Here is a 9,711-nt window from a genome sequence, read left to right on the forward strand (position 1 = left end):
TGTGATCAGTGACCGTCGATTCGGCGATGGATGAGTCTCGGCCGTTGATTCTAGTGCCAGGAGGGACGCCAACCAAGGGAAACTGCCAGATCTCGGGGATCGGAGTCTGAGAGATGAGCGAAGTCGGATCCATTAGGGTTTTGGGACCCGAATTCGCATCACAAGGGGTTTTTTGGAAGAATGAGTACAGATCTCAGACAAAGGAGAACAGCTGGAAGTAAGTAGCATGAACTGAGAGAGAGATAGAGAGAGAGAGAGAGTAATGGTTTATCGTTTTGTCATTATTATTATTAGGAAACTTTTACATTAGACCCTGTGAATTTCCTATATTACTCTACGTTCTTGCAAATTTATTGAACAGGGATCAATTGTTAATGACAACAGCTTTTTAAAGGAAAGTGAAATAGAGAGCTGGAATGTATAGTAAAATTGGATATATGCCGTTGAGATAAGTAGTTATTTGCTTTTCTTTGCTGTAAATCTGTAAGTTCAGAGATTGTTTAGTTTGTGGATTGTCTTCGTGTCCCTCTTTGCATAAGGAATTTTGAAACTCTCATAATAAAAAATTTGTTTATTATAATGAATATTGAATACATTATGTACGAGCGATAAATTCGGACCAAATGTTTGTTTCTTTACCTATAAATTTTATAGAGAATATCCAATTAAAATCACAAATCCGACTAAAATTAACAAGACTTTGGGGATAATATTTGATCCATCAATCTAAAATTTGGACCCATTTGGTTTGACAAAAGTACCGGAAGTAGTAAATAGGTCAAATTTGTGAAGTAGAAAATAGTGAAAGTAATACCTTTTTTGTTTGTTTAACACACTAGGAAATAATACTTCTTATTGAGCATTCCCTTTTTCTGTTTGGATAGCAATAAAAAAATTGTTTGAAAGTAGGAAATATATCAAAGAAGTGACTTCTAAATTTATGAAGTATGAAGTACTAGAAGTAACACTTTTTGGTTTATTTCACATATTTTTTTGAAGCAGTGAATTAGTAGTTTTTAATCTTTATTCAAATTTTTTTTGTTTGAATAGCAATGAAAAGTTGTTAGAAAATAACTGATAAAGAAAATGTTAATAAAAATTTTATTTATTTCCTAATTAATATTTATTTCACCTACTTCCGGGTTTCTTCTTAACCTTGAGGGGAGGAAAAATATTTAGGAAGTAGGGATGACACGTATGCGTCACATCAGCGTTTAAGGAAGTATTGAAAGTATATTTTTTAGACAAACGGACATGTTTTTTTGTTTGGAAGTAGCAGGAATAGCATCTATTTCTTTTGCTTTAACTACTTTATAATTACTTATGTGCGAACAAACAAGCTTGTCTAAATAACCCAAAATCAATTTTTAAGAAAGTACCACATGTAAGCATCACATCAACAGCAACGCTAAAATTTACTTCCGTGCAAACAAATAAACAAGTATGCCTAAACCCAAAATCCCTGGCATGAAATGTAGCAATCAAACTTTAAACTTTGTGGACCCTTGTCTTCAATGTGATGCTTCGAAATCGCCACCAAATTCCAGCAACCCATAACTGGTATGTAAAAGCTGTGCTTGACGCACTTGACAGTGACAAAACTGGAAGGGCTATTTATGCAAAGATAAGTTCTGTAGGCGCTCATTGTGAAATGTTGACAAAGAACGAATTTTCTCACTCGGGTTTGGTTTCTTTCTCTTGCTCTCTCCTAATAAATTTTTTTTTAAATAAATAAAAATAAATAAAATAAACTGCTAATTAAGCGGGTCTAGCGCCTGCCCTCTCCTCCGCTTGCGCTCGCCTGTGTCGGGACGCAGCATGGTGTCTGTCCCGTCCTTGCTACTCAAACTCGATTACTCAGAAAGGATGCCTTCTTTTTTTGCTATGTATTCTATAGTACATGCATGCATTAACTTAATAATAATAATCTGTATCCATCTTCCATTAAATATTATTATTTTATTTTATTCTCAATATTCAAAAAGTGAGTGACGTATCCAAGGTCAAAAGCCACTACAGTAACCTGTGCCTTTTATGCGATTTTGGTATGAAAAGGGCTTACGAGACGTGGGCTAAGGATGCTAGGCCCAGATACGCAAATGTGTGCATATAAATATGCGTAAGGGTTAACTGCACGTAGACCCTTCATCGTAAATCGTAATGTAGACTCTATAAAGATTATTATCCATGTTAATTGGTTTGGCAGATAGAGCCCCAGGATTAAATTTTTTGCTCTTTTACGTTCAAATATACCCACTATTTCATCCAAGGAGAAATATCAGCTAAAATTTCAACGAAGGTACCAACAAAAAAAGTTAAAACAACATCCATCCTGTCAAAATCAAACTACATGAACGACAAGTTCTAAGACGAGCCTATATGCAATTAACCCTATCTAGAATGCCAGACTTTGATGTAGGAACGTTGTAGACACCATTCATGAAGAAACTAGATTGTGAGAAAATTGACTAGTAACAAAAAAAATGAGTCGTATCATCCAAACCACATGTCAGAATTGGATAAAAAAATAAAAAAATCGTAAATTTTTTGGAGACGGAGTCAATCTAATCTACTGCTAGTCGGTTTACCACCGTCTGTTTCACGAAATTCCCTCAGGATTGGGAGATATCGAACTTTTTGTCAGCTTTTTACTACTTTTGATAATGTTTTAGAAGTCTATTTTGATTTGAAAATCCAACTTGATCCTAAATTTGAATGATTTATTTCCTCAATCATGGGGAGTCTTTTAAGGATAGTTTTGTTATCTCTATTTTTAATAAAATCAGGGTCCTAGTAAGAGTTCAGCTTGTTTTTCTATTTAGGCAGAGTATAAATCCTAGAGGCATAACTTTACATCCACAAAAAGGCATAACTTTACATCCACAAAAGTTCTTATATTAATTTTCTTAGGGGGGGTTAGTCACCTAGAACTTTTTAAGTAGAACTGGGATAATTGGTAAAGTGGGATAATATTTTGACACTGGGGTAATTTAGTAGAACAATGGTAGGTAATTTTTAAAGTGGGATAATTTGGTAGGATAATTTGGTGGGATAATGATGGATACTATTATGAAGTTGCATAATTTGGTAGGATAATTTGGTGGGGGTGATGGTGAGTATAAACTACTATTGTTAATAATTGTATATTAAAAATAATATAATATTGATAAGCAAATTCTAGTAGTAACTATAAAATATAATGCAATAAAATATCATTATTCATCTCAAATAATAAAATAATTTACAAAAAAAATAAAAATCTAAATCCCTAGAGTGACTCGACTTCCATCATCCCACATGGCTTCTATCATCCCACATGGCATCTGCCATAGAATTTCTCCAAGCTCCTACAGTTGCTCGTTGAGTCTGTATCTCGTCTTCTTTATCGGAGTCATCCACAGGAATCATCCATGACCGCTAAACAGATGATCGACAGATGAACTATAAATATCCCAATCAATTTACTGAGCCGATTTAATAATAATAGATATCACCATTAACCATTCAACATCTAATCATCAATGAGATCGCAAAGTTGCTTTCTAACTAATAAAAAAAATATAAATAGCCCGCATATCTTTAGCACTAACCCACCAACACTATATTCTTAACCTAAACCACTGTTGTGGAGAGAAAACTTAGATAAAACAAATAATAATAAAGTAATTTAACATCAAAAAGCTATCAATAAAGTAATACATCTTGAAGATAATAATAAAAGATCTAATCATCACAAAAACAAAGTAAAGACAAAAAAATGAACGGATGATTGACTTCATGGCAGAGAAATTTTATAGGCGGAGAAACTAACCAAAAGGGAGGGAGACGACGTTTCACTTTTTTTTCCCAATTGTATTCTTTCCAATGTGTGGGATAATTTGAGAGAGGAGAACTTATGGTTATATATATATGTAGTATAATTTGTGGGATAATTATGACCAATTATCCCAATTCTAATTCTAGTAGAATTCTACTTGACTAACGCACCAAAAAAATAATACAGTTCTAGTTCTGCAAAAGTTCTACTTGACTAACACTATAAAAAAATATTCCATTTCCTAGTTCCATGTGACTAACACCTTAAAAATTTATCCCACAAATTATCTCAGTTCCAGTTTTAAGTTCTAGATGACTCACCCCCCCTTAGTGGGTTCGAAGTTTTTCATGAATTTAAAGATTGTTTTTTGTAGATTCAAAAAATAATGTTTAATGGATTCCGAGATTTATCAATTTCGGGCTGAGACATGAGAGTATACTTTTTGATTGGATTGCAGTTACTTCTAAGCATAAACATTATCTTGTCTCCAAATGTGAATATGTCGGATTGGATATAAAGTTCCCTGCTTCAAGGAATAATAAAAATAAACGTGTACAATGCTCGTAAACACACAGTTCAGATGAGTCTATTACCGAGATCCAACAAATTCAAGAGGCTACACCCATAACTCTTATAAATTACTCTTTAGTAACAAAGAAATTCCATCCCAATTCACTGTGGTTCAATACAACCAGTAATTTTTACAACAAAATCAACAAAACTTTCTTCCATTTGTTCTTTCCCTTCAACCATCAGATACCATCAAAAGGCGCTGCACAAGCCAACTTCCTGCTACCGCGCGCTTCTTCTCTGCAACAAAAGACTTCACCACTCCCTCTCAAAAGAGAGCCCAAAAAACATCAGATCCACCCAAATACAAGGGTTACTACTTGCATTGTCTTGGCCTGAAGTTTCCCTCTGACAACAGCGAAGTCATAAGCCTCTCGAGCCTAATCGCACCAGGCCCAGGCCGAAGAGCAGTTTTGTTCCCGACAACCAAACAAGGATCACTGCCATTCTCTCCCTTCCCCACACACCATCCTCCAGGCACCAGCATGCCCGGAGGCCGAAACAAGAGCTCAGCGTCGATCTTATCCAGCACAGGGTCATTCCTGTGGAACTTCCTGGCAAAGGGAGCGTTGCTGTCAATCATTCTCGACATGTCACTGATGGTGAGATAGTGAGGGTGCTGTTTCGGGGGATTGTCCCATGCGATGAAGTGGAGGTCGTGGTTGATGGTTGTGTTGCGAAATTCTTTCGCGTTGCAGATGACAGTGTGGAAGTAGCCCTCGGGGGAGGAGATGAAATTGGCGTAGTACATTAGGACGGTTCGGGGAAGGTTGTCCCAGCCCCATATGCAGTAATCAACGAAAGAACGGGAAAGCGCCATCCATGCTGAACCTGGAGCAGATGTGTGGCACGAAAAGTAAGCAAGAGGTAGTATGAACAAAGAGTCAATTGCGGCATCTTTGTGCTAGTGAACAATTGCAGATAGACCGCCAAGAGGTACTTTTGAATCTTTTGCTCCTAAGAGGTCTACTTGTCAAAAAACAATTCTCTTTCACTGAGAGTAAAAGAGTCAAAAGATTTCACTCAGGGGTCTATCTGCAATAATAGAACTACAGGCAGGTGTATCCGCAATTCAGCGATGGTACAGGGGGTCTATCCGCAATTAACCCATGAACCAATGATAATATAGATCAAGAAAAACAGCCGAAATAAGATAAGAGAAGGGAAAAGAAAGGAAGTTATATAATTATCTCAGCAATGCAATCTGTTCCTCATTACTCATTAGTATTATACGTTGTCGTCGACATCATTCTTATTAAATAGTATAAGTTGCTCCGTCGTCATCATTCTCATTAAATAGTATAAGTTGCTCTGTGGTGTTGTTCTTCGCCTAGTTTAATGAGTAGTCACAAGTTATAAATGCTTAGCTTTGAAAAGCAAGAACCACCAGAAAAAATGATTGAAACTTGGCATACCTTTGTCCATAAATAAACGCATAGCCTCCTAAGCAAGTTTCTTGTCAGTTGAGGTAAACGCAAGAAAAGATAGGCACAAGGCTTGAGACTTCAACATCACTATACCATCATCTATATCTTTTCTCATCAAAATAATAGCTATACAGAACATGGATCCACTGAAAATTTTGATAGAAGTTTGCAAGTAGCTATCAAATGTCAACCCAATAACTTCATGCCAAATTCGTACAAAAGGAAGAATAGACAAAAGAAGGGTTTGCTATGAATCTTGTAGGACCAGTTGGTGGTTAAGAAGAACTGACTCCTTGGACCAGTTTAAACTCACATAACCAAGAGGCAACTTAATCTGGATTAAAAAAAAAAGTTGAAGGATGGGGGAAAAAGAGACTATACTCTCTCAAGGCACAGAAAAAGTCAATGTGACAACACATTTGCCATAAGGTTTGAGACTCGAGAAGTTAACATGCATGTGTCATAGATCTGCACCCAATTCATAAAGCGGTAACACAATCTTCTAATGAAGTGTAGTTTTGAAGAACTGTTAATTTTGTATTTCATTATCTGATTGATTCATTAAGAGGCTAATTGAGCGGATCAGATTCAGACTAACATCAATCATGCAAAGCCATCATATATCGAAACGGATAGCGGCACAAAATAATGACCTAAATAGTAGCATGCTACAGTGAACATGTCATGCACAAAGAAACATGTACTTCCAAGTTACAGAACAAGAAAAGGTAGGCTTACCTACCTACCAACTGGTCTTTAAGATTTATTAGCAGGGTTATAAGTTCATAACTGCCAGAAATTTGCATCAACTTACTGATAACTGATATCATGTTATTGACATTGTAAAACCACCTCAATTATTTTGTGGGGCATCTTGGGGCCATGTTCAATACCTAATCCTTTCTTTTTCTTTTCTTTTCTTTTCTTTTTTTTTGGAGGAGGATTGCATGATTCAACAACAACAAAACCTTTATCCCAAATGTTTATGATCGGCTACATGAATCCTATAATGTGACCATGAAAAAAAACACTCAAACATAGGATGATAAATTACATCAAAGTCACATGTAGTGAGTCCCTGATATTTGGGTTAAGGGGGTGAATGTAATCTAAATGCGCAGTATTAAGTAAATCATCATGATGAATGTAATCTATATGCTCATATCTAGGTACGAAGAATTGAAGAGAAAGCCACAAAGGAAGGAGTATATTTTGGTATATAATAACTTGTTCAATTAACCAAGGGAGCAAACAAAATAAGGAAATAACAAAAACTTTTAACCCAAATATTTAAAACATCTCCTATTAATTATGCATCTCCCGTATCCTTTTTTAATCATTTCAATCCATATTCAATATTCATTTATTTATACGTCTACTCTCCTTGCTCCATTAATTCCAATTGCCACAAACCATCTCAACAAACTCTTAATGAGATGCACCCATTCCTTCTATTTTTATCATTTAATTGAAAATATAGACAAGTTGAAGCAAAGGACAATTAATAACATTATGAGTCACAAGTTACTCATATATCCACTGATATGCATTGCAGAAGGTGTATAATAATTCACAACCCAAAACTGAATCTTTAAGTACTTGACAACTAAAACCAGTCCCGAAACTTAATCATCCTAACCTGATATAGAATATGAGCAGACCCTTGAGATAACGAATCCTTTGGTGGACATAATTACCAATGCTTCCCTGGGGTGATCAGCACCACAATATCTTCTTGCAAAATATATATTCTCAAAGGATGGCACATCTCTATATGTGAGTTTCATTAAACATAAATTTAATTGACTGTCAGAATATAGTCAATAGGCAGCTGATTTTCTTCATGAAAAATCACTTGCAAACAAATCAGCCATATACTTACCTTTAAGCTTTAAACTGACCGATACTTAAGCTTCATACTTCTTATGCCATGAATCAATTTCTTACACATGATTGAGTACACACCAAATTGTTGATCCTACAGCATTGTGATTTTAAGCATGTTTGTGATCACAATAGCAGATCACTTGCAATGTTTTTCCTTTGTATTTGAGATTTCATAACCAGTTCCCTCAAACATACTTGCATATAAGGAAAAATACTTGCATATAAGGCAAATTGTAACCTTAGTCTCTAATCCAGAAATAGATCTGTGCAACAGGTAACCTATAGTAGCATCATGCAACATTTTTTGTCAAGAAACTAATGTTACATGCAACTAATCAAAAGATCCATATCAATCCTAATATACGGCCAATTAATCAATTACACGTTAGTAGAAAACATGCATTTGATATTCAAATCAAGTTCCGAAACAAAACATTTACCTGTAAAGAGCTTAAAGGCAGTGGGCACACTCCTCCGCTGAGTAATCCAGAACACATCCTGCTTCTTCGACATGTACAGCCCTGGATCAATTATCACCGGCTTAGCCCTCTGAAACCTGCACAAAACCCATCTCAACAATCCACCAAAACAAACAAACAAACAAACAGCAAAACATACTCTTTCCATCCAATGTTGCTTGTATGATCAATAAAGTTCAGATCCCTCGGAAAATACGAGAACATGTGCAACAGATCTACAATCAAACATCACAAAACCCAAATCAACAGCCCAAATAAACAAACCCAAATCCAAACAAACCCAATAAATCAATCAAAATTTACCATCCTGGGTCACAAGCGGATAATCCGAGGCACTCAAATTAATAAACCAATCCCAATCCCCTCCCTCCTTCAACAAAATCGCGGCCGCATGAAGAGTATTCGCAACCATAGTAGGCCCTCTGTAAGTAACGAGATTCGCCTTCGTAATCATCCTCACGTTCCCAACTCTCCTAAAGACAGGATGAGCATCAACAGCCTCCTTCAGATCTCGCCTCTCATTCTCCGGCGACTCGAGATCGAGATGAACAGCGTACTGATTCAAAGGGTGGTATAAAGCCTGGAGGGTTCTGAAGAGGAGCTTTCCGTCGCCGGAGGAGCCGGAGATGAGGTAGGCGAGGCGAGGGGGAGGAGGGAGAGAGGAGGAGGGGAGGGGAGAGAGTTTGGATTCGATGAAGGAAGGGGAGAGGAAGGAGGGGAGGAGGGAGAGGGGGAGGAGGGAGAGAGGGGAGGAGAGGGAAGTGAGGAGGAGGAGGAGGAGGAGAGAGATTGAGGAGCCGACGGACAATGGGAGGATCCATTTGCGATCCATCGAGATTAGAGAGGGCGAGGGTCTTTGCAGGGGAGAGGAGAGGGGCGGTTTCATGGGGGGAGTTTTTAGGAGCGAGGAGGAGATGTCAGGATTAAGTGAGGATTTAAGAGTTGGGGCATTGATTTGGTGGGTTTGTTGTAACAAATTTGTTCCCTTTTTTTCCTTTTCTTTTCTTTTGGTTTAAATTAATTTTTGAAATGATGAAATCGGAGTGATTATAGTTCATGAGACTAGGTAGAATGCAAGTGCACCTTACGTGATCAAATATATTAACTATTTATTTTAAGTTTATTTATTTACTATAAAATAATTACAAAAAAAAGTTTATAATTATCATAATATATTTTAAAAAATTGGGTATTTCCATGTATAATATCTTGCTGGTTTCAACATTTTGTTTTCCATATAAAAAAGTCTTAAAATATTAATAACTTAAGAGCAATTTCATGATTTGAAGATCTAATTTCAAAATATTAATAATGTAAGGGACCAATATAAAAAAACTATTATTATTAATGATAAAAATAAATTATTGAATTCATCAAAGTAAAATAATAGGTTTTATCTGGTCATATAGGATTGTGTTTAATTATAAAGAAATTACTTTCACTTGTTTACTTCCACTTGTTGTTTATCCAGCGACCAAGTATTATAGATATTTAAAAACTTTTTTCTAGAATTTTTTGTCAGAATGTGCAA

At 36.1% G+C, this 9,711-nt stretch overlaps 1 protein-coding gene across 1 annotated transcript; it reads right to left on the reverse strand.

The window, feature by feature from the left end:
- Positions 4,416–9,115, reverse strand: LOC109833379 (beta-glucuronosyltransferase GlcAT14B-like). Its single transcript, XM_020401031.1, has 4 exons — positions 8,484–9,115; positions 8,320–8,395; positions 8,142–8,257; positions 4,416–5,218 (listed from the first exon to the last, which is right to left on the reverse strand). Exons 1-4 carry the CDS (start codon positions 9,064–9,066, stop codon positions 4,704–4,706), a joined length of 1,290 nt encoding a protein of 429 aa, XP_020256620.1. The 5' UTR covers positions 9,067–9,115; the 3' UTR covers positions 4,416–4,703.

The sequence above is a fragment of the Asparagus officinalis genome, chromosome 3 (assembly GCF_001876935.1).
Source record: "Asparagus officinalis chromosome 3, Aspof.V1, whole genome shotgun sequence".
NCBI classification, from domain to species: domain Eukaryota; kingdom Viridiplantae; phylum Streptophyta; class Magnoliopsida; order Asparagales; family Asparagaceae; genus Asparagus; species Asparagus officinalis.

Excerpts from the sequence above, each read along its gene's own strand:
- LOC109833379 (XM_020401031.1), bottom strand. The coding sequence starts at position 9,066 with ATGAAACCGCCCCTCTCCTCTCCCCTGCAAAGACCCTCGCCCTCTCTA. Across the intron at positions 8,396-8,483 it reads TCCGCTTGTGACCCAGGATG|ATCTGTTGCACATGTTCTCG; the intron begins GTAAATTTTGAT and ends GTTTGATTGTAG. Across the intron at positions 5,219-8,141 it reads TGCCTTTAAGCTCTTTACAG|GTTCAGCATGGATGGCGCTT; the intron begins GTAAATGTTTTG and ends CATCTGCTCCAG.